Source organism: Talpa europaea, assembly GCF_964194135.1.
Source record: "Talpa europaea genome assembly, chromosome: 6".
Lineage (NCBI taxonomy): Eukaryota > Metazoa > Chordata > Mammalia > Eulipotyphla > Talpidae > Talpa > Talpa europaea.
In genome coordinates this window covers 133,464,941-133,489,637 of record NC_140072.1, presented here as the reverse complement: position 1 = coordinate 133,489,637, position 24,697 = coordinate 133,464,941, and the positions used below count along the sequence as shown (strand labels likewise).

General features: G+C 48.4%; 1 protein-coding gene across 2 annotated transcripts in view; it reads right to left on the bottom strand.

Moving 5' to 3' along the window:
• Window positions 1-21,250, bottom strand: part of TPP2 (tripeptidyl peptidase 2) — a gene marked incomplete at both ends in the record, with an annotated part of 48,541 nt that extends 27,291 nt beyond the window's left edge. For both annotated transcript variants that reach the window (XM_084234362.1, XM_084234361.1), the window contains 10 exons: window positions 379-478; window positions 915-1,042; window positions 2,750-2,826; window positions 3,408-3,562; window positions 4,920-5,083; window positions 8,396-8,520; window positions 10,353-10,457; window positions 12,455-12,550; window positions 15,886-16,014; window positions 21,086-21,250. In XM_084234362.1, the coding sequence (XP_084090488.1) occupies window positions 379-478; window positions 915-1,042; window positions 2,750-2,826; window positions 3,408-3,562; window positions 4,920-5,083; window positions 8,396-8,520; window positions 10,353-10,457; window positions 12,455-12,550; window positions 15,886-16,014; window positions 21,086-21,250 (1,244 nt within the window). The remainder of the gene's footprint in view (window positions 1-378; window positions 479-914; window positions 1,043-2,749; window positions 2,827-3,407; window positions 3,563-4,919; window positions 5,084-8,395; window positions 8,521-10,352; window positions 10,458-12,454; window positions 12,551-15,885; window positions 16,015-21,085) is intronic.
• Between the last annotated feature and the right edge of the window lie 3,447 nt (window positions 21,251-24,697).

Here is a 24,697-nt window from a genome sequence, read left to right as displayed (position 1 = left end):
ATAAAACCAAGCTAACAAACTCAGGAGAGGGGAGGGCAGACCCGAGTGGGGAGGGAGCACAGCTGACTTTTGAGGAACTCCGGGTGTTTTGGTGGTGGGTGCCTTATGAAAGGGAGCAGTCTGTACCTCCAGAACACAAAGGATGATGTAAACCAGTGTTACTGCCATTTAAAAAAATGACAGAATCAGTAACTATAAAGATTATAATAAATGTCTCTTAAGCAAAAAAAAAAAAAACAAAAACAAAAACAAAAAATGAAAATGCTGAAAAGGTAAAAACTAACAACTAATGGAAAGAACTGGTAAAATGATCTAATCTCTATGACCCTTCCCTAGCGCATTAAATTGAACCAAATGTTCATAATACTCTCAACCTACCTGGGCCCTCTAGACGACCACGTGTACTGATTGGCGGGTAACTTCTCTCTCAGGGAATACTCAGCGACCATCATGTCGGGAGAAACGTACGCACCAACACCTGTGGGTGGACGGCCTCATGAACAAGTGGACACAAAACATGGGGTCCAGTTTTTTTTTTCCCCCAGGGGTTCTAGTTTTACATGCATCTTCACTGAGCCGAGATCTCACCTCCTTTCTACCGACTGAAATCCTCACTCTCATGTCTCCCCAAAGCCCCACCTCATCCCCCCCTCAGAAGTCACTGCACATCGGACTCCAAGCACTGGATCTGTGCTTCCCCGAGACCACTCACGCCACTTCACCTCAGAGCACGCTCCGGACCAGGGGCTGCCGCCTAGACCTTAGCTTCCTGAGGGTGCAGGAAAGAGTCACCGAGCGTGTGTCTCGGCTACAGCACGTACACACCACCGGTGCTGGACTACCTGAGCATGTCTGTTGGCTTGTGGTTAAACACGTCTATTTGTTTAGCGACAGACAGACAACAGGAAACTAACCTATTACGCTTGACGTCGTTCCGCCCGGACAACCAACCGTAGAGAGGCATGGGCCGTTGTTCCCCGCGCTGGACACATAAATTATATTATGTTTCCACACCGCTTCACTAATGACTTCGCAGATCCTCCTGAGAGGGAGAGAATACCGTTAGACATACAGAGCTGTCCTACTTTTCAAGAAATATTACAATATGAAAATATTTTCAAATATGATTCGTGTAAAACACTCTCATCAGTTTAGCTTCTAGGCATGAGAACGCAAGTCGGGCATCAGTGGCAAGGCGTGCAGCAGCCCCCGGACACAGCGTCAGGGGCGCGTGCCCACCAAGGCCCCGAGCGCCGACAACACCGAGGCTGGCACTTCTGCCCCTGGGGGGCGAGACCGGCATCTAGCGGGCACCCTGCTGGGTTTATTGCTAGCAGAGGAGCTGTGGTGAGATGTGGGGAAAACTCTAGCCACAAAACTGAAATAAGGGGGGAGACAAACTAGAAAAGGACTGAAAGGAAATACTGAAATGTTATCAGGACGGGGCAGTGACTGGGCTCTAAAAGATCTCACTTCCTTTTCCTACGTCATATAAGGAACCTGGTGAGCGCTTGACAGCCAAGAAAAATGTGCTCATGTTTTAAAGACGATGAAGCCAGATCACGAGGGAAGAAATGGAGCGGGGAAAAAAAGTCAAGAGCCAACAGACAGTCCAAAGCTGGAAGCGCACAGGGAAGGGCGTGAGGGGATGGCTGTGACAGGACGAGTATCGGGGGGAGAGAAAGAAAAACGTAAGCAGAAGACTGGAGAAAAAGAGCAGAGGGCAGAGGCGGCCGGGCACGCCCAAGGCGGGAAAGGGGTCTCACGAGAAGGCTGAGAACGTGAGGAAATGACTTGTTAACAGCAAACTAGAGGGTCTGGTCAGTCAAATGTCCATTCTGACAGAACTTCACTGAAGAGCTTCAGGACCTAGAGAGGCCTCTGAGCAGCCTGGGGGTGGGGTGGGCGTGGTCCACAGGGAATACTCTACACAGTCATTTCAAGTGGCTCTTAGTAGGGCATAAAAAAGGCGAGGCAGGGAAGCATGCGCTCAGGTCCAGCCACTGGACTTGGCCAAAGACACAGATGCACAGAGGGTGTGTTTGGAAGTGGGGGGGGGACAGGGCGGACCCAGAGACGGGGCCGTGAATACGCCCAACTACAGCCAGTGCCGGGTGAGCTGAAGGGCGTGGGACAGAGGGGCGCTCTGGCTAAGCCTTCAAGCCAGCAGCTCCGTCAAGGAGACAGGTGGAGACCAGACCACCCTGGTGAGGAATCCCCCCAGACAGAGGAGGAGAGATCACTGAGGAAGGAAAGAGTCCCCTCCGCAGACCTTTCTTTTTTCTGTGGGTGTGGACCTCGGCTGAGGGGACAAGGGACAGGCACTACAGGTTTCCCAGACAACAGAGGGGTGAACTGCTTCCCCGGGAATGACAGGCCAGACAGGGTGTGGAAGACAAGGCTGAGGGAGTGACAAACTAAGGTCAGTGGGCCTGAGAGTTTGGCAGATGAGGTGCAGTATCAGTAAGGGGGGGCAGGGTCTCGGCAAGTCTAGAGTTGGTCCGCAAGGAGCGTGAGGCTGCTCTGGACAAGGGGTCACAGTGACAGGCAGACCTGGGCTCTGCCTGGCTGGGGCAGTGAGGACAACAACCTGACCATGGCCCTGTGGCCAGAGGCCGGGAGAGGCATCTCCCCATCCAACCACAGCGGCGACTCCTTTTCAGCTGTGACATTCACCCCCGTTGTGACAGACTCACCACACTCTTCACCAGCAAGGCGCTAAGGCTAACAAGTGTCACGGAACACTCACCCAGAATTTGGCCAATGAGTTGCTTCTCCATAACTGTAGTTGACAAGATCACACTTATGATTTATAACTTCTATCATCTATTCAAAAGATTAAGAGTCTCGTTTAGGCAGAAGCTTCTAGAAACAGATTAGCCACTAACATAAAGGCATGGGACCCCACAGTTTCTTCACCAATCATATTCTTAAGCAACTGCGCTGCGGGTCACGTCCAAGGCACAGGCGGACACGCTGGTGTGGGGGGAGGGAGGGATGAAGAGGCACAGAACGGCTCTTCCTGACTCTAACATCAGTGAAGTTCCGGTAAAACACAATTATGCTTACAACGACAGGCAGAATATTAGCTAAAATCTCAGGCTGATGGAGCAGGCTGGCTAAGAGACTTTTTTTTTAAAGTTTCTCAAAATAGTTTGCTAAGGGATTTACTAGAAATGAGTACATTTTCAGGAAGGCTATACTGAAAACCTTCATAATAAAGGTCACACTGAAAAACTATCTTAATGATTTTTAATAAACGAAGTAAGCATTTGTGCTTCTTGAAAGTAGGCCTCGTCCACCAAGTACAGGCGAATACATTCTCGGTGAACCGAGAGCCCTCGACCTGCCCATGACCGCCCAGGGTCTGCAGCCATCACTCTCACCAGCCAAGCCCACACACTCACGGCTCTGATGAGGCCGGTGCCCGTCTCCATTGTGCTCAGTCGGGTGTCACCAATCTTGATGGACAGAATCTGAGCGCCAGGAGCAACCCCATTGCGCTCAGGTTCGTCTGGAAAATGTCCCGCAGCTATACTGGCCACGTGTGTCCCGTGCGCTCCTAGAGGCAAAAGGGGGGGGGGGCGTGACAAAGTGTTCTCACACGGTCCAAACTTTAACCATCAACTCAACTGGCACCGTGTGGGTCGTGCTAAAAATAACTGAATGAAAACATATTCATCTTACTATCTAACAGCGCAGTGTTACCTTGTTTCTTAGCCTATTCACACACAGACAAGACTCTGAACGACACTCACTACCCCATTCAATGAGAGTGAACATGCCAGTCACAGAGGTGAGGGTATTTGCAGTACATGTAACTGTAGCGCTTTTTTCTTTTCCAACAAAACACCTGTCAACACCACGTACAGGTCTGCGGGCTGTCTGCACCTGCAGACACCACCACCTGCTGATGGAGCATAAATGGTGCAGCCACTGTGGAGAGCAGCTTGGAAGCTGCTTAATGAGTTAAATATTTACCTACCAGGTCCAAGCCGTTCTCCTAGATATCCGCCCAAGTTAAATAAAAACACATTTCCACACGAAGCATTATACACAAATCCTGGAACAACCCAAACACCCACCAACCGATGACTAGATAAATGAGCCATGGTGAACCCGGGATGCCATCTCACTCCTCAAGAAGAAACAGGCTACTGACGACAAAAATACGAATTTCACAACACTGGAATTCAGAGTACTAAGAAAGCGATCCAACACTTGTTTTTATTCCACTTGTATAAAATTCCAGAATATCCAGAGTACTCTAGAGGGACAAAAGCAGTTCAGTTGCTACCTGAAGATGCAGGTGGAGACAGGGCTGGATCACAAAGGTAAGCAAACTTGTGGTGGGTGGAGAATGTGCTCATTGTCTACACTGTGGTGACAGCTCTGTGTGGTCCGTGTGTGTCTGTGTGTGTGTATATCAAAAGTTTAAGAACTTATGTATTTGAGATTCATGAACACAGTATGTGTACATTTACTCACCTTGATTGCTGTGTAATATTCCATTCTGATTAAAACATCAAAAAAAATCTTTTCTTTTTGTTGAGTATTTAGTTTCCAACTTTTCTGAGACTGCACAGCATGCTGTGGTGAGGACCCTCACACCTAACACTCGGCACTGTGGGTGGCTTTCTCCAGGGATAATATTTGAGGTGAAATTACTATTCATAACCTATGAGTTATGACAAGGGAGTTTCTGAGGTTGGACCAGGCTCGTGCTCCTGGAATGGGTCTTATACGGTTAGGATTTTCAAAAACAACACCTTGCCCGTGAGTAAATACCATCATTCCAGAGTGAGTTCTTTAGTGGGAAGAGCTCGATTAAGTTATCTACAAGGTTGCTTTTCGCTGCAGGAAAGCATTATCTTCCCACGCTGTAAGTTTCTCTCTCACTGGTGAAGCTGGCAGCATACCTCCACTGGTCACAATGGAGAGCAGGTTCCCGTCGTCATAGATGTTCACGGAGTAATTCAACATCTCCGCTGTGCCGAAAGAACCATATTCTTGGGCCTCCTTGTAGTTCCTCAGTACAGTAGATTTACTCAAGTCCCCGTCTTCATTTGAGTCAATGCAGGCTCTGCAAATCAAGAATTAAGAGCAGATAACAAATGTACCCTTTTCTTACCTAAGAATCACGTAATCTTGTCTTCAGGTCTTTTTTCTACTACCCCGTGACCCCACAGCAGGCAGCTCCTGCCTATTCACACCCGTTTCACAGACGTGTCCATGAGCACCAGGCAAGATAGCACAGGAACAGGTTCCCGAGTGGTGCCACGTAGCCAGGGCCGTAGGAAGCTGCCCATCGACTCTGCTGAGGAAATCAGGCCAGAGCTCAGCCCTGAGCTGTGGCCAGGGCAGCAGGGCCTGACACAAAGCCTCTCCTCGCTTCCTGTTACAACTGTACAACGATCTGTACAACTGGCTTCAGGAGCCAAGAGCTGTGCAGGCTCCTTGAACTACCCAAACTACATGAAGCTCTGGTGCCACCCATAATAGTCACAGCCTTAGGCAAACATTTGTTTTTAACAAAAGGAATTTTCTATTTAGTTTATGGTCACTTTCCTGTTTGCTCTTCCAACACTAAGTTCTGTAATTTTTGAAATACATATTCTAAACACTTTAGAAGACAGTCTGATTAAAACCAAGTAAATCTTAAATAAATGGAACGTGCATGGTTGAAGGGTCATTATTATGTTTTTAGCTATTTAGACCTATGTGAACACTTCCCAAAGCAGAAGACGTATATTTGAGCAAATCCTGGAGACTGCAGCTGCTTGGAGGGCCCATGGCAGCCCACAGGTCCAGCATAGAGAGGCATCTGCTTCGCCATTAATACTGCACATGCTTTTGTACTAACTACCATGATTTAACATTATGTTTTTCTGTAGGTTCCAATAAATCTGTGGCTACAATGATTTACAGTATTTCAAAAAGCCACACAATATAGCAAAACAGAGGAGACCGAACATCTAGGAAGCATGGAGAAAACAAGTAGCATATCAAGTGGGGACAGGACTGAGGATAGCAGGTACACTGTTCACAGCCAAGCCTTCCAGTTTGGCAGGGAGCAGGTACCAGCACCCAGCCTGGAAATCATCTCTGAAATCCTCTATTCACCTCACCGGCGAGTCCCTCCATGGGCCTGTGGATCTCTCCCCTCTAGCTTCAACCCCGCCTGGCCCCTTCTCTTAGCCAACCTGTGCTGTTGTTTCCTAGGCTGGTCCCAATGCTCCCACACTGGCTCTGGAGCCTACAGTCCATGGAGCAGCTTCTACAGGGACTACCTGGCACAAGGAAGATTCTCACTATTTGTCAAATGATGATGTGTCAAATGAATGAATCAGTATCTTTAACAACATTCTCACGGTAAACAGCACGCCATATAACATACTTCTCACCACCATCAACAAGAGTGACTCGACAATTTGACCACCAGGATAATAAATTATTGCTTTTCTCACTACACGACTCCACGGTGGGCAGGTGTGAATGGGGCATGAGGTTACACTTTCTGAAGGCCTGGCTGGCTTAACTGCTAGGGTACAGAGACAAGGAATATGAAATCAAGGTTAGTGGACAGGACTAGAGTACATATCTCCGATTGGGGAGGAAAAGGTTGTTTTTCATACATTTCTTTGTCCAATTTCCTGGGGAAAAATCCGCAGGTTTCATCCAAATCTCAAAGAAAACCTGAAATAACAAAGTCACAAAACTACTGAAAAGAAACCAATTATTGGTCTTTGCTTTATGTAATCTTCTGTAGGTGTTTCTCTCGAGCAGTTTTTACTCCAAATTGAGTGTCATTGAGTTTGACACTATACGTCCTGACCAACACTTGAGAGAAGAGTTCTACTAGGTTTCCTGCTAAGGGCAGACATGAGTTTAACAATTAGTTGGAACCTGGGTGGAGGGACATTGTAGAAACAAACCAGGGCAGTTAAGGACACGGCCTCTCCCCTCAGAGACGGCAGGCATTTCTGGGATGAGAGCCCTCGCTCTCCCCCGCAGGTGACTGGGGATCTTAAAGCCCTACATGCTAAAAAAGCCAAACTACTCCTAGAAGCATCTAAGAGCACAAGTCGGCTGTCTTTTTCACTGATCATAACATTTTATTGAATGTTACTCTGGTGGTTTCATATTTTATTTAATGATTGATAAAATTTCATTCCCAACACAAAAATTCTCAAAGATGTTTTAGAAGTGCTGTTGGCAAATCATGATGAAATTTCACTTGCTCTGCCAAAAAACTTAAAAACCAAGGAAACCTTTTTGGAAACACACTGGTAACTGGACATCCTGACCCCACATCTCTTCCCGCAGGATAAAGCAACCCCAGTGCTTTCAGCACCCACAGGAAACACACTAACTGACAACTCTCCATTCATACAAACTACTCCCCAAGTCCAGCTACTAGTTTAGAATTCCCTTAGTTTTCCTGCAGTATATTTTGAAGCGTCTTTTCTGCACACACTCAGTTCTCTACCTAGTCTTTTCTTCACATTTAACCTTGCCTAGTTGCCCACGTTAAAACTCACCAAAGAGGTGCCTCGTTAGCGCAGTAGGTAGCGCGTCAGTCTCATAAAACTCACCAAAGGCTCCTCACTGTCAATGACAGGTTCACACTACCACATGGTGCATGTACCAGAATTTACTGAATGGTACTCATGAAAACTTTTTAATATCACCAATGATTTATCTAAGTTTTCTGCAAAGTTTCTAAAAAAAAAAAAACTGTTCCTGATGCGGGCACACCCTCATGGACACTCACCAAAACATTCCTGAATACCCACAAAAGCTGCAATAACATTTAATAGCATCTGGATTGAAATATCATTCTATACAAGAAAGTTTTACTGCCATTCTCAGTCCCCAAGAGAACGCGGATTCTCATTCTCTTGAAACCCTCTCATGAACATTGTCAGAGATGACTTGGCACCCACGTCTGTGGGAGGCTGCCCCGCACAGCCTCATGTCACCTCAGCCATTGTCTCTACTCGTAAACCTTTGTCCAACGTTCTCTCTTTGCCCTTAAAATGCTTACTGCAGATGGGCTGCTACATTTTGCTGCAATTCCTTTCCAAATTGCCCAGTCCCAGTTGGGAAGTTCTCTACACAGGCCAATGATCAACCAGCTATTACTGGTTAGTGATGACCTGCTGGTTAATGAAATAAGTTTCTTGAAAACACACAAGGGTCAGGTGTCGTGAATGAAACACAAAGCTCAGGAGGAGGTTTGTCCAAACCACCCTGGGCCCAATTTGGCTCTCCACTAGGTTTGCTTCATGATATTAATGTCACATTAACCAAGTATCTGAGCAGGTCTAAGGGTTTCATGTTCTTCAGATAAAACCATTTAAAAGCGGAGATCTCTAAGCCACATCCAGCCTACCTCCAGGTTTCACCGTCGTGCCACACCAAGCAGTCATACACGGGCCCGGGGTCACTGTACTTCTTCTCAAAAGAATTTAGCAACTCCACTTGACTTTGAAGTTCCTCCTTGATTAGTTTATTTGCCTAAGCAATTAGAAAATACATTAACATTAGTATATTCTGTGCTCTTGGAAAGTTGTGCTAACACTATCAAAGACGCCATGTCACCCCAAAGCAGCCACTTAACCTTGGGAATAAGCAAGGATTTTTTTGAAGCTATGCAACTTATAATTCAATTTCATGAAGCAGGTTGTCAATATATTTAATATTTAAAAAATAAATACTTCTAGTCCCTCTTTAGGCCACTCACCCATCTGCTGCGGGGAGGACCCCAGGCGGCCGGTGGGGACGGGACCGGCCGGGACCGGGCCGGCCACCCACTGTGCTTACACACGCCACCTCCCGACCTTCAGGTTTGTGTATCTGGACTGTTTCTGCTTCAGATTTGCTTCTTAAGAACCCAAAAACATTAACAAAAACCACGAATCACCTTCTCTCTCGATAATTTATGATGTTAAATACTCTACTCATAATGATGTACACAGAAGTGGCTATTTAACCATTTTGAGCTACAAAAATGAGAATTCTGTAGGCTTCATCCTAATTACATTTTTAAACTCCATATTACATTAGATTACGCTACATCTACCTCAATAATCCTAGTGAATAAAAATGCTGACATTTCCCCAAAATATTTGTTATGCCTTCTTTTTATTTCTTCAACATTTACTCCTCCTTTAAGGGAAGACAATTACATAGACTTTTTTTGGATAGAGTATCAAATGGACAGCTAAGCCAGCTCCCCCTTCTATCAGGTCAGCAGAGATAGGCAGACCCTGTGCTACAGTGTTTCCAACAAGAGGCTGGAGGTCAAATAGCCATCAAACAGGGAATAAAAGCTAAAGTGTTTGCACATAGACAGGCCAGTGGTTCCGGGACCCTAAATGCTAATTAAAGTTGCCAGGGAGCTTTAAAAATGCCTGCCTCCCTGCAAGGTTTTGATTTCATTTCTCTCTAGAACAGAAACACTGACAATTTTGAAAGCTGTTCGCCATGATGCTAACACACAGCCAGGGACGAGCACCAATGAAATTCCACTTTCATTAAGGAGAAGACACGCACATGCATGAAAAGGGAATGTCAGAGGGCGCACGTGGTGCTGCTGTGCCATCCCTGCTGGGTGGCATTTTGGAGGGTTTTGCTTGCTATGTTATACTGTGTAGGCCAATGTTTCTGCAACCAAAGTTTCTGAAACACTGACTGTAGCTGCACCAGCTCTTGCAATTTCATAATAGATTAAGGCACTGATTTCATAATAGATTAAGACACTGTTTTCATTTTACAAACTGATTCAAAAAACCCAAGGACAGGATGCCAGGACAACGGGAGAACATGAACTGGGACCAGCACCTCGGGACCCACCATGGCCATGCACAGAAGACTCAAAAGAGCGTTTTACAGAATAGTCAGTAACAGAAAACAAGCAAATATTGATCTGAGGATGACAAGCTGCAGTGAACCCCACACAATGGGGCGTACACAGCAGCAGAAGTGAGCAAACTACAGCAAAATCATCCGGCAGTACCAGAAGTCAGGGCAGTGGTGGCCTCTGGGGGGTAGTAGGGGGGCAGTGGTGAGGCAGGGGAAGGACAGGAAGCTGTTCTCAGGCCCTGCCCACACTGCCATCACCCGTGACTGTGCACACGTGTGCAGCTGATGTGTGTGTGTGTTGCATCTTCTGCATTATAAAGACACTGAAAGTTGATAAATACATGTGTAAATTGACTTCCAGGTAAATAAAGGAGAAATGAGTAAAATCAAGTAAAAGTCGTGAGCAAATAGTCTATTAATTCTCTAAGAACTCTCAGGTAATGTGGTTCTATGATAATGTTTAAATGAAAGTGACGAGCACCAACTTGAGAAGGGCAATTGTTGGCAACATCAAATTCTTCTTGTTTTCTACAGGCTTCTGCAAGGGCCACTCTGTGAACAGGGTCCCAGATTTTTTCCTTCCGTTCTTTCTGCAGAGACAGAAAAAGTACCCTACAGTGAGGCTGGTAAGTGCTTAGGTAAACCCAGACAGTTATTTCTATGTGGATCTAGTTATTGGCTATGATGCTACACAATTCTCATATAGAGGCTATAAAAATCATTTATAAACAAGGTAGTAGAACAATGGGGTCAATTATTAAAAACTGATTAATTTAATGCACGCAGTGGTTAAGAAAACAAGGCGTATCCAAATGCATTTTTTTTTATACATCATAGGCCCTACCTAAAATCCTTCCCATCTCCAAGAAGAAAGAAGACCATGTCATATAACTGATTTCAAGTCATTTAAAAGACAAAGAAAATACTTCATCTGGGGCCCGGCAGAACCGGAGCGTGAGGGAAGTGAAGAGCAAGCAGGCACAGGAACAGACTTTGGCTGCATTTTGACGGCCACGTAGGTTTCCTCCATTGCCTGCCCTTCCAGCCTTCTCCCCCAGTCCCTGACTCACAGCTTTATATCCAGGGTCCTGAACTCCTCGAGCTTCTCCAAGGAAGTCTGCTAGTAAAATAAACCCTTTCCTAGTACAATCAACTCAGCTGAGCAGATAGAGGGATCTGCTCTGCCTCAGCTACTCTGTATTTGCACATCAGTTGGCACCTTAGTTGATTTAATAGAGTGCATAAAATACTGTGTTATCTAAGTGGATTAAGTCTGAAATTTTACAGTGAAACAGTATCCAGTCAAAGCTAAGTTACATAAGTGCTCACTTTAAAGAATGATTGCAAACTGACAATATGTAAAGATAATATACATTATATATTGTGCATGTAACTTCTTATGGTTCATGGACTCCTGGGGTGAGCAAGTAGCAAACATGGTGTTCGGATGAGAGACCCAGTGGTCCCACCACGCAGGCCCTTACTCCCCTACAGCAGGAACCCTGAACTGTGCCAGCTCCGGTGGGCCAGGAGCCTTCCAAAGCAGGCTTTCAAGGATGGCAGCCATAGGCTGCTATTTAATTCTTAAAAAAAATCACCTGAAATTAAAATTTAAATTTCTTAATCATACGAACCACATTTCAGGTTCTCAATGGCTACTTTTGGCTTCTGGCTAAATCAAGCACAGTTATTTCACATTTCACACATTTTCAGCAGCACCTAAAGCCCCAGGGAGTAGGACTGTTTTAAAGGAGGCTCACCATCGCTCAATTTACACCTTTTGTTTCTCTAATGACAGGCTTGTGTTTCCTAGAGTTCAGCTGCTGGAGTTCTTAGTAATCTTTTCCTTAGTACTGAGTGACAACTTACTGGGGTCAAGGGGCTGCTAAACATCAAGAAAAATGGGCTGCAGCAGAGACTACAGGAGTATGAACAAGTGAAGCAGTTCAGACTGCACAGCAAATGGCTTTAGAATTTTTGAGATAAAAAAAGTCCTTTAAAAGTTCAATGAAGCTATATCCCACCTCCAAAAAGACACAAACACAAAACTTTGAATGTCACTTCAGTGTACTCGTCCCCAGCCTCACCCATGTGTGCAAGATTAAGGACCTCGACTTTAAATGGGTAACATTGCATGGAACAGTCTGCCTTTAAGCAGCCACTGCTTGAAAGCCTCCCAGACTCCAAAAAAAAAAAAAAAAAAAAAAAAAAACCACGAGATTTTATGAAAAAAGTCTTTCTTCACCAGGAATAAAATTTAAGGAGTAGGGCCTCCCCGGTGGCGCAGTGGTTGAGCACTGGGTTGCGAAGCTGCCCGTGGCCTCTGCAGCGCCGGTTTGATCCCCGGCCGCTCCCCGGCCACCGGAGGAGGGTCCCGCATGGCGCGCAGACCTCTCCTGCCGCCCGCTGCTCCCCTCAGCAGTGTACTTCGTCAGTCTGCCTGTTCTGCTCCCTGCTCTGGCTCTGGTGAATTCTCTCATCCTCCCGTGCTTCTGACTGTATCTAGTGCATGTATAAATAAAAATAAATATTAAAAAAAAAATTTAAGAAGTAAGTAAGTCACCATAGCAGAGCAAGTATTTATTACCTGTATCCTCTCCTTGAGAGCCTTTGGGTAAAAGTCGTAGCCATTTTTTATGCCAATATGGTATTTGCCGGAGGGATTTGTCCAACTGGCAGGGATCTGCAGAAAAGAAGTCAATTGTTGGCTCACTCACTGCTTACCAATTCCAGTGACAGCCTATGGGACAGGGTACCTTCCTCCATCCTCATGGCTCAACGTGGTAGAACTTAAGTTTTTTTAATACTCTTAGGTGCCTCTTAATATCTCAGTGTCTCCTTTCTTCTCGTGCATAAACAAGGCGGTTCGGCTAGGAAGCCTTTCATGTACGCAGTGCCTCAGAGTTTATGGAGTGCTTTCAATACAGGCCGCCTCATCGAGCCGCCGACATCTTTCACTCTGAGCACCGAGGATACCTGCCTCCGCCTTCACCATTCCCCATGGACTGGGGGAGGAGAGGCAACTCACAGAACCCCTAAGCTCCTGCTAACACACAGAACTTCATGCTGCTCTAACCGTAAAACAGGAGTAATGCCTGCAAATGAAATAAGAGCCTTATCAGTTCCTAAGAAAAGTGTTGTATAAAATGCTGACTATATGTAACATCTTATGACAGTATTTTTAACTATCTCAAAGTATTTAAATACTTAGAAGTTTTAATTAGTAGAATGGTGGAAACAATAAGACCAGTTTACCAATGGCAAAAGCAAAAGAAAATTTAATTCCTCGCCAAGGATGTGGTGCCTAAAGATAAGCCTGGCTGTGACTCCCAACTCCACCGCTGGCGACTGGGTGAGCCCCACAGGCTATCACTTCCTCACGTGCAAGAGCAGAAAGCAGCCTCTACCTTAGGATTCTCAACAATGCATCGCACATCAACCAACCTGGAATGTCAAGCAGGAGGATGTGCATTATTCACATTTGTAATCACAGGGACCACGGTTTATCAAAGTAGTTTCGACATGTGTATAAATTATGAGGCTAAACTACCGGCCACTCAGAGTTGCTGACTAATCTACTTTTGCACACGCAGTATCAGGAACTGTCTCATCCCAAGTCCCACATCAAATTATTCCCTAGGTTTGAAACCTTTGCATGAAATTTTCTCACAACAAGGGAGAAATATCATTCACAGATCTCCTTCAAAGATCTGTAGACTTCAAAAAGCCTACCTATCATTAATCAATTCTGAATCCACTTTATGCATGGAATATGTGCAAGTTCAAGTATGTTGGCATACAAATTAGCACTTTTCATCAATAAAAACTTATAGATCTTCTTTGGAGAACAGGGACTCTTCCCTCTAATGTTCTTACAACAGCCTGTGACATAACAACAACAGTAAAGTGTTGCAACAGCAAAAAGCCAGCAGTCACTGGTTGGCAGAATCAAAGGCTGTTAATCACAGGTACATGGTACGCAGGTGACTTTGTAAGCCTAGGTTAGTGGTGACTTCTTTGCACAAGATTACAAAGAGATGCCAAATGATTATGGTGAGATGCCAAGTGGTTAAATGGAATAATTAAAACCACATAAACAGGTGTTGACATACTTAATCATAATTATTTAAAATAGCCAATGATACACCTGGTTCTACTATCCCTCACAGATGTCCCAGTTTTTATAAGGCATACCACCAGCCAAAAGATCACAGCTTGCTGAAGGCTCTGATGACTAGTATTTTTTTTTAGCAATAAAGAATTTTTTAATTAAGGCATGTATATTATTTTGTAGCTATAATTCTATCAGGTAGCTAATAGGCTAAAATAAGGGGTAAATAAAACTTTTACATGAATTGGGAAAACAAAAAGTATATACAACTCGCTCTACAATGGTTGAGAACAGAACCTGTAATTTCTCTGAGGAATGCAATAAAGTAGAATAAAAATAATCCAACGGACAAGTTATATTTAATTGTAAATGAGATGAAAATCTCATCTGGTCCATGCAACCAGATACTTCTGAAATCATGACTATGTGCTTCTCTCACAAGAAAGACACATGTTAGTTACAAAAATTAAGCTAAAGACAATCAGAAAATAACAGTAATAAAATAAGTTACATTTATAAATAAAATTTATAAAAGTTATGTGATTCGACGCTCTAACCAAGTTAAAGCAAACCCAACTGTAGGAGGCAATTATGGAATATGGCATTTTTACACATCTGAGTATTCTATACGTATGAAGAATCAAAGTGTTATATTTTGACTATTTAAAGTCAATACTTTGGGCCTCCCCTGGCGGCGCAGCAGTTGAGCGCTGGGCTGCGAAGCTGTGCGCAGCCTCTGTAGCTCCTGGTTTGATTCCTGGCCAGCCAGGGAGAGTCCCACATGGCGCGCAGACCTCTCCTGCAACGCCCGCTGCTCCCCTCAGCAGTGTGTTTCATCAGTCTGTCTTTTCTGTTCCCCGCTCTGGCTCTGGTGAATCTTCTCACCCTCCCGCACTTCTGACTGTACCCAGTGCTTGTATAAATAAATAAATAAATAAATATATAAATTTTTTTTTTTTAAAAAAAAGTCAATACTTTGACCTTTAAAATGGCTTCAATTCCATGTAACTACAATGAAGTTCCTATGCAAAGGAACAGCTTCTGGTCGCCCCTCCTGTCTCCTAGAGTGGGCATGTCCAATGCATTAACATCTTCCCAAGGAGCCAGAGCCGGGTGTCACCATGAGGGTTGACCTCACAGGAGGCGCAAGCCTCAGCTGTTTGGCCTCGAGACTGTGTGCCCACTTGGCTGCCATCGAATCTAACTGGCTGTGTTGTTCGTCTGGACTTACATTTTATTTAAATATGTAAGTCTAAATAATGATGATTTAAAAAATAACTTCAAATTGAATAAGGTAAAATTTATTTATTTATTTTTTAAAGATTTATTTATTTATACATGCACTGGGTACAGTCAGAAGTGCGGGAGGGTGAGAGAATTCACCAGAGCCAGAGCGGGGAGCAGAGCAGGCAGAAGGACCGAAGGACACTGCTGAGGGGAGCAGCGGGTGGCAGGAGAGGTCTGCGCGCCATGAGGGACCCTCCTCCGGTGGCCGGGGAGCAGCCGGGGATCGAACCGGTGCTGCAGAGGCTGCGGGCAGCTTCGCAACCGAGCGCTCAACCGCTGCGCCACCAGGGAGGCCCGAATAAGGTAAAATTTAAACACAACACTGTGCTCCCTTCTAGAATGCTACTAAAGTTAGAAAAAGAGAAAGAAAGAAAAAACCCAAAGGACAAAGAAAATGGGAACTGAGACATCAGAAGCCAGAGTTACCAATGCTGGAGGCTGCAGAGTAAAGGGAACTGAAAATTGTTGGGGAAATTATAAATGTTTGGGGTTAAAAATGTCACATTTCAGGGCACTCTGTTGCACAGCACAAGCTAACACCCACACCCAACCACTGGGCATTTGCCGCTTTGAGGCAACATTAGAAAAAGAAGAAAACGTTTAGGAAGCCGAGGCCCCACCTTCAGCACTCTCCCCGACAGGCCGACCACCTCCCCGTCCTTGGGCTCCACCACCGTGGCCGTGTTCACGTCCCCACTCCCCGTTGTGTCGATAATATCGATGATTTTTGGTTTTCTGTCCGTTGTAACCTGGAAATTAAGAGACAATTAAATATGAATTATAAACTACATTATTTGTAATCCTGAGTTCAGGGTATCTTGCCCACCCCCCAAAAGAAAAGAAACTATGAATTAGACTTTACTTTTTCATCCTTAAAACAATGCTAATCCCCATATTTGTGGGTGTGCACATGTTCAAATATGTGAAATATCCCATAAAACCTGCCATCACTTACAAAAGATAACTGGATTGTCTTAAGCCAAATCTGGAAACATCACAGAATCCCTGAAAGTGGCTTCATATGTGCGCTAGCAAATACTTACTGAGTGTAACTACCAATAGGTGTCGGGGTACAGCAATGATCAACACACAAAAATCCCCGATGTCACAAATCTGACATCATTACACGCAGCCCAAAAAAGCAGAGTCAAATATATAACATCTCAGAGGGTGAAAAGCGCCATGGAGAAAAAGGAAGACAGGAACAGGTGGAGCAGGGACTTCCACTTGAACGAGGCCAGTGGAGACGCAGAGAAGGAGCGTGAGGGAAGATCTGAGCAGTAAGCTTTGGGCTGGACGAGCACCAACTTTGAGGGGAAGTGTTTAGTAGCATTTCATTACGGGATGCCACACGGGACGCCACACGAACACTCAGACTTAAGTCGAAAGTTCAAACCTAACCCTGATACTTGTTTCCTGCCAGGCTTTGCCATTTTAGGAACCAACACGTCCAGTTGCTCAATCAGCAACATCAAAGTCCTTGAGTCTTCATTCCAGTTCACTGCTCCCAGCACATCCACCAGGAAGACCTCTTCGTTCTCCCTCTAAAACGTAGTTCAAATTCACCTTCTCCTGGTTTTCGCCGCCAGTTTTCTGTTCCCTCCACCACCATCACCTCTGGACTGCACGTCTCCTGCCAAGCCTCCCGGGGCCCACTCTTGGCTTCCACTGAAAGCAACAGTGAAACCAGCTGTTCCTGCCAGTCCTCTGCACAACACCTGCACGAGCTTCCCGCCACCTGACAGAACGCGACTTGCTTTATGCTCACAGTGATTCTCAACCTAAAGCCACTCTTTGAAGAGAAGCCCCACAAGGCAAGGACCAAGGCTGTTCTATTTACCAAATCAACCGAAACCCAGCAGAGCCCACAGGTACTGCACAGCCACACATTCACATTCCACTGGGCGAGAATTCCTCAGCATGAAGCTGCTTTTGCCGAGGTGTGGTTCCTCGGCTGGCTCACAAACGTTCCTCGGGGCCGCGGTGACAGCTGGTGATCACAGCGGTACTGGACTGCCGTGTTGCTTTGGTGGAAAAATCACTTCTGGGCTCACCTAGAGGGGATCCGTAATTTTCAAGCTATCCGCACCAAGCTTCCAGCGGGAATCAGACACAAAGACTCAGAGAGTCGGGGCGGGGGGAAGCACCCACACCCAAAACCCCCTGACTTCGTCACCCGCAGGCTTCACTCTTCGCCTCAAAGTTCAGGACGTTCTGGTCAAAGCCCGCCCCCCAACACCAGCGGACAGACACAGTCATGGTGGAGGAGACAAAGGGGCACAGTTTGTTCTTTACAGGGCAAAGCAAGGGGGCTCCCTGCGGACCCTGCTCCAATCATGCAGCCATCAAGCAAGCAGCCTGAGAGCTCTGTCGGGGCACATGGCCTCCGGGGCACAGCTGTCACTTCACACGTGGCGGGTCCCGAACTAGACGCTTATTTCTTGGAGACAGCCTGCAGCCGCAACAAGTGTTCTCCACGCACAGGGAGCCTCTACTCAGAAGCCTCAAACACATAATTAAAAAAAAAAAAAAAATTCCTGCGCAAGCCATGCCACTCCCTGGTAAAGTTATGATAAAACTTAAATCAGATACTGATTTCGATGGGCTTGCTTAAGAAGCTTTAAGCACAAAGGATGGAAGGAAAATCTACCCAAATAAAAAACGGAAACAACTAAGAAATAGATACTCTTCAAGTTAAAAGTAGCTAGACCAGACAGTGAAAACAGGCAGGTGACTTCTTTTACAATGCATTCTGAACATGCACAAGCCAGAGATACCCCAGGACCAAGAACACACATCTTCCATCTCCACTATCTTCGGGTTCAAGAGAGCAGAGCGCTGCGGGACCAAGGCAGCACGGCTGATGAAGAACACTCACAGACCCCTCTCCGAGAAACTCACCCTTGGAGATCTGGGTGGGATTCCGTGGTTACCCTCTTACGAGGCCCTCTCTGCGGCTCATCAAAATGTCCTTTTATAGAAGCAAGTTTCTCTCCACACACTTCGGCATCAGGTAAGGCAACCCTCCACTGGAGATCGCAAGGCAAGGGAAACTGGGCTGAGGACACCGAGGTTTCACCTCCTTCTCAATCATTTTCTCTCCGCGAGGAAACAAGGGTACATTCTACACAGGCAGCCCCCCACTCATCAATGATACTTAATGTTACAAGCACATTTGATACAAAATACATTTTGATATGTATCTTCAACACAGTTTAACTTAACCAGGAGAAAGACACATGAATCAATCCTGAAAGGAAATGCTTTAAGTGCTCTCCTGGATGTGAACAAACTCCTCTGAGAACAGAGAGACTCTGTTAGGCGGGGCTGGGTCATGCCACTCTTTGAAGCCCTGGGGGCTCCCCCCCCCCCCCCCATGTGGGTACCTGCACAGCCGCGCACAGCAGGGGATGAGCTAGACCAGCAGCTATCCCAAGAGGGAATGCGGTCAAACCCAGCTGGATCTTAAAGGCTTAGGCAGTTTACAGGTGATGGGGGAAGGCCAGCAAGCAGATTAAACTTCACGTGCAAAGGCAGGTGTCGGGAAAAGCCCTGGCTCAACCAGGTGAGTGGGAGAGACAGGCGTGGATAGGATGCAGGATGCGGACGGGAGAAACGGTCAGGTGAGACCCGGCCTGCGCTGGATGGCGCGAGCCACAGGAAGTTCAACTTTTTGCATTTGGGGGCAAAGGTGACTGGGGATGCCAACATAGTTTTGCTTTGTTGTGTTAAACAGGGGTGGAAGGGAAGGCTTTTTTGGGTTTGTTTTCAGTAAAATAACTTAGGCGACATGAAGGGCAGGTTAGAGAGAAGAGACAGGAGAGTTGCCGCCAAGTGCCTGTTCATTTCCAGGTTCACCCCTGCGGCTTCTCCACTTTGGAGCCTGATGGGTCCAGTTCACCAGTCTCTGTAAGGCATTACAGTGTGCAGTGGCGACATTTGCAATGGCTACATCATTTAACACATCGGGCACCTGGCCTGAGTATTTGCCAAGGAAAGCCTTACTTCTGCAATCACGACTCCTCTGAGGCGGCTTTCTCCACTGTGAACAAGCACAGCCGGCCAGAGAGCACCGCTGTGTTCTCCCGGGGCCCACTCAGGCCCCAGCTGGCTCTCCAAGGGTCCATGTGGCCTCTTTCCCCTCCTAGCTCATTCTTTCCTTCCTTGTTTAGTCATACCTAACTTTTCATCTTAGTGATATCCACAGAAGTCGACAAAATAAATGTGTTAAAACTTCACTCACCATGCAAACTGCCTTCCTGACTTTACCTGGCCATGACCAGGCTAATGCCACAGAGCTAACGTTGTCAGAAGAGTGACATTTTCACTTTACATCAATGATCTATCATCACTCAAACATTTATTACGCGCAATTTACTACATACTTAATACCTATTGAACCTTCAGAGAGTTATGGGTTAAGGATAATCTACCAAATGTCCTACTCAAAAAAAAAAAAAAGTAGTTGAACATTTTTCCTCAAGCACTTTAAGAAGCCAATCTTTGCGATCAGTGTTCATAGTAACACTGTGAGATCAGAATTACGGCTGCTTTAGAGAGCAAGAAAGCAATCTGACAAGCGGACATGCGGAATTCTACAAAAGCGCTCTTACCCAGACGGCTCCTCCCAGGCCGTCCCATGCGCTTATTATCCTGACACAAGAACCAGAGAACCACTTACCCCAGCTGTTCGCCTCCCACTTACTCCTATAAAAAGTAAACACACCCCACAATAGAATGGGGACCATTACTACTCTGCAATAAAGCCTCACCGAGGTGACGGCTGTCACCATGTCAGTCCTCGCTGTCACGGAGCCAAGTGTGCAGCCAGGGCCTCGGAGGGGACGCATCACCTGCTCGCGGCTGCCTCGCCAACGCTGCCTGGCGGGGTGGCAATCCCGGGGCCGCTCCAGAATTAACAGGAGACGACGGAATTCCCAGAGAGGTTCCCTACAGCCTGCCAGAATGTTTCGCTTTTCTCCCGCTTATTTCCTAACTTCCCCAGGGCCACGGTTACTGGAGAGCCCGAGGGGAGAGGATGCAGAGGAAGGCGCCAGGGGAGCCGGGGCGCGAGGCAGGGGGACAATCACTAAACTTCAGCGTCCAGTGGACAAAGGCGCGCAGGGCGCACGGGCGCAGGGCTGGCACTTGGCAGGGGTCAGCCTGCGGGGGGCTCGCCAGGGCGCACCGTGGAGAGCTGCGGCTTCGCGCCGGGGCATTTCTGTTCACTCCTGGACTTCAGCAACACAGCGAAGTGACAGGCTGCAGACCCTACGCGGAACACTTTCCATCCAGGGCCACGGTTTGCCAACACCCGCTCCCGGGAAGGCACCTCGCGGGGCAGGCAGCGCTGGCAGGGCGCCGAGGGCAGCACCAAGTCGTTTTTAAGAAGCGTCATCCCGGCGCACTGTCTTTGCTTTGGGGGCTACAGACCCGAGCCCAAGGCAGCCTCCTCCCAGGGAGGCTGCGGCGCTCCCCGAACCCCAAACCCGGCTCTCCGGGGCGAACAAAGCCCGGCCGGGCGTCCGCGGCCCCGCGCCCCGGGCCGCGCGGAAGTTGGCGAGTGACCCCGGGCCCGGCCGTCGCCCCGAGGCCGCGGTGCCCCCGAACCCCGCCGGCCGGCGGCGGCGCCCGGGCCAAGTTCCGAGGGGCGCTCGGGCCTCCGGCCCCCGCGCGGCGCGTCCTCCTCGGGCCCAGCCGGGACGCGCGGGCCGGGCCGGGCCGGGCCGGCCGGGGGGCTGCGGGCCGCGGGCCGCCGCTTTGTCCGGGGGCCGCCGCGCCCGGCCCGCGCCCCCCGCGCCCCGCGCCCCCCGCGCCCACCTGCATGCCCGGCGCCCCCGGGTCCACGCCGGTGTCCAGGACGGCGACGAGCACCCCGCGCCCGTCGTACTCCGGGTAGCGGCAGAGGAAGGAGGCGGCCCCGGTCTCCTTCTTGGGCAGGAGGCCGTGGAAGGGGAAGGGCTCCTCGGTGGCGGCGGCGGCCATGGGCGCGGGCGGGCGGCGGGCGGCGGGCGGGCGGCGGCGGCGCAAACTGCCGGGGGCGCGCGGAGGGCGGCGGCGCGGGCGGGCAGCGGCGGCCGGGCGGGGCGGGGCGCGGGGCGGGGCCGGCGCCCGCCAATCAGGGCCCGCCGGGCCGCCCCGGCCAACCGCGCGGCGCCACGTCAGCCAACGGCGCCGCTCCGGCCGGCGCCCGAGCGCGGCGGGGCCGCGGGGAGGCCTCGCGGGTTCCGCTCGGGGCGCGGCCGGGGGACCCCGCGGCGGGCGGGCGGGCGGGGCGCGCGGGCCGGGCCGAACCGCGCGCGCGGGCCGCCTGCGTGGCGAGCGGGAGCCCCGCGGGCCCAGCGGTGGTGCCGGGCTGGGCGTTGTGCACCGAACTTTTGGGGGCGCCCTGGCCGACCCCGAGACAGGGAGGCGCCTCGCGCTCGCCGCCCTGGGCCCGGGCCCCTCCGCCAGGTGCCCGCGCGAAGGTGCCCGGGGCGGCCTTGACGCGGCGGGCGGGCGCGGGAGGACCGGGCGGGGGGGGGGGCGCAGTCGGCAGGAAGTGGGGTGCGGCGCCTCCGGGGGTTCGGAGCCGGTGACAAAGTGGGAGATCAAGCGGGTCCGTCCTGTCCTCGCTGCTTGCCCTGGGCTGCCACATATGGAAAAACGCTCTCGCCACCTTGTTTTTTTTAAAGATTTATTTATACATACAAGAGCTGGGGTACAGGCCGGAGATGGGGGGGTGAGAGGATTCACCAGAGAGAGTGGGGAGCAGAACAGGCAGATCAGCCGAGACACACTGCTGAGGGGAGCAGCGGGGAGACAGGAGAGGTCCGCCGCGCCATGTGGGTAGCTCCCTGGCCGGCCGGGGATCGAACTCGGGCTGCAGAGGCTGTGGCTCGCACAATAGTGCGGTGCTGAACCCCTGGCGCCACCAGGGAGGCCCCAGTCTCCCCACCCTTTAAATGGAGGTCCCTGTGGGTTCCCCAAGCAGCGATCGAGTCCTGTGAAGGGCTGCAGGCTGACAGGCGCTCCTCGCTGCGGTCATAGGGACCCTTGTGAGTGCCCAAGACCAACTTGGCACCTGCCAGGCTTAGGGACCTGTTCTCTAGCGCTGCTTTGAAGCGCACGAAACAGTAAAAGGTTACAAGGGAAACGATGTTGAAATACAGTTACAAGAAATACTGTAGCCAGCATTTGTTACATAGCCGTGGTGACTGTGTGTGTAGTTACATGCGTGCTCGGAGCCGCGCCAAGTCTGAGTCCCAAGCTTTAAAAATGGTGAAGAGCACAAATGCTTTGAGATGTCGGTGGCAGCTATATATATAGGAGAAGCTGATTTTTATTGGTGGCAAAGTATTAGTAATTGGTAATACCACTCTAGTTTACTTCCATGACTGAAGGAAATGAACGAAGAGCTTAGTGGAAATAAGGATGCGTTTTTGTCCTACGCATGTTTTTGAACCCCTGGTTTTGTTATGGACTTTAGGTTCAGAATGTGTGGTGAATGGAGAGCTGTGTGGAGATTTCTGGACCTACTAAACATAGAGCTTCCATAGGATCCAGCAATTCCTCTTCTAGGTATTTACCCAAAGGACACAGAAACGTCAATTCTAAAGAGCACCTGCACCCCTATGTTTATAGCAGCACTGTTTACAATAGCTAAGCTTTGGAAACAGCCCAAATGCCCAAAAATAGATGACTGGATCAAGAGGATGTGGTACATATACACCATGGAATATTACTCAGCATTCAAAAAAGATAAACACATGCAGTTTGCAGCAACGTGGATGGCGCTGGAAGGGATCATGCTCAGCGAAATAAGCCAAAAAGAAAAAGAAAAATACCGGATGGTCTCACTCATAGCAGGAATCTAGAAAACTTAAATAAGGGACCAGGAAAATGAATAACTATAAGAAAGTGAAAATCAAAATCAACAAACAACTATGAACCAGAGACACTTTTTGGGGGGTGGGGGGCGGGGAGAGGAGGGATTGGGGTCAAAATAAGGGTGTTGTAATTGTATGGGGAATATAAAAATAAAATTTAAATTAAAAAAAAAGGAATGTGTGGTGAAGGGAAGGCTATATATACAGGGCAGTTTCCAATGTACAGGATGTAGGAGATGGGCTGTGAAGTCTCAGAAATTCATAATCTGGGTATAAAGAACCTACGCATAGCAGACATTTTACATGAGCTTCTTGAAACTTGATTTGCAGCCTATACAGAATTTTACCCTAATGTAATTTACATTTATTATGGGAGTCCTAATGATCATTTATTTATCATCTTGTGTGGCAACAACGTATATAAATATTTCCCTCAAAAGGCATTAAGTGTTTCTTTTGGATGAAGTCTTTCAATTATCAGAAAGTTGATCCATATGAATAAATCTTAAAATTAATTAAAATCACAGAACCTAAAGAAAATTTTTATTGAAAATGCAGCTTTTAAAAACATGTGAGATGCATGTTACTGGACTTTGAATAAAGATTTTACTGACGGTGTTTCAAATCCTGTGTTTGCTGCCCCAGAATCTACTTTACCTGCAGATAGAGCACAACCGTAAGATGCCTCTTTCCCCCCTAAATGTGGAAGACATTTGGGAAGGAGGAGATGCCTGCCCTCTCACCACAGGCATGTCATGAAAAAGATAAGTTTAGAAAAGCCCATAAGGGTCCAGAAATTGTGTTGACATTACCCGTGATTAGGTATCACAGTTTCCAGATCATGATTTCACATAATCCCGAAAATCATGTTACCTCAACACAGTCCTTTACTGCTCCTCTTGGGGTCATGCGCTCCTCTCCACACTGTTTACCTTCCCCTGAGTTAATGACGTTCCAGTTGAGGAATGATCAATGCAAAGTCAGTTTGTGCAACAGGGCACACAGCTAGACAGTTCCTTGGTGGTGGGAAGGAAACCGGTAGGGCAGACATGGAGGAAGTAACCAAGGGATCGATAAATAAAACAAGGCTGAAGAATGGGAGGCGGAGGGAGGCAAGAAGCGCACACAATAGGGTCAGTCGCCCGAGGTGCCACCACCCGAGCTGGGGTTACAGGCCCCGCGCCCCAGGACCTCCCACATGGCTCCAGGCAGGAGGTGCTGAGTCAGGTCCCCTGGATGCTTCCCGCTTCCCATCACCTGCCCGCAGCCAGCGCAGGGGCGCGGTGAAAGGTGAGGGCTTGCGCAACCGACGCGGCAGCCATCCATTAGGGAATGTTTTCAACCGCGTTTGCAGAACTCTGCAGAGATTGTGAAAGCACCCCAAAACGACACAGCTGCTTTTGCAGCAAGGCGCCTCCGCCCCTGGGCGGCTTCCAGGCGGTGACGGAGATGGGTGGCACGGCCCGGCGGAGCTGTGGCCGGGAGAGCGGGGCCTTCCACCGTGGACCTCGGCTCCTGGACTCCCCGAGGGCTTGGCTCAGCCTCGCAGCCGCTGCACGGCCAC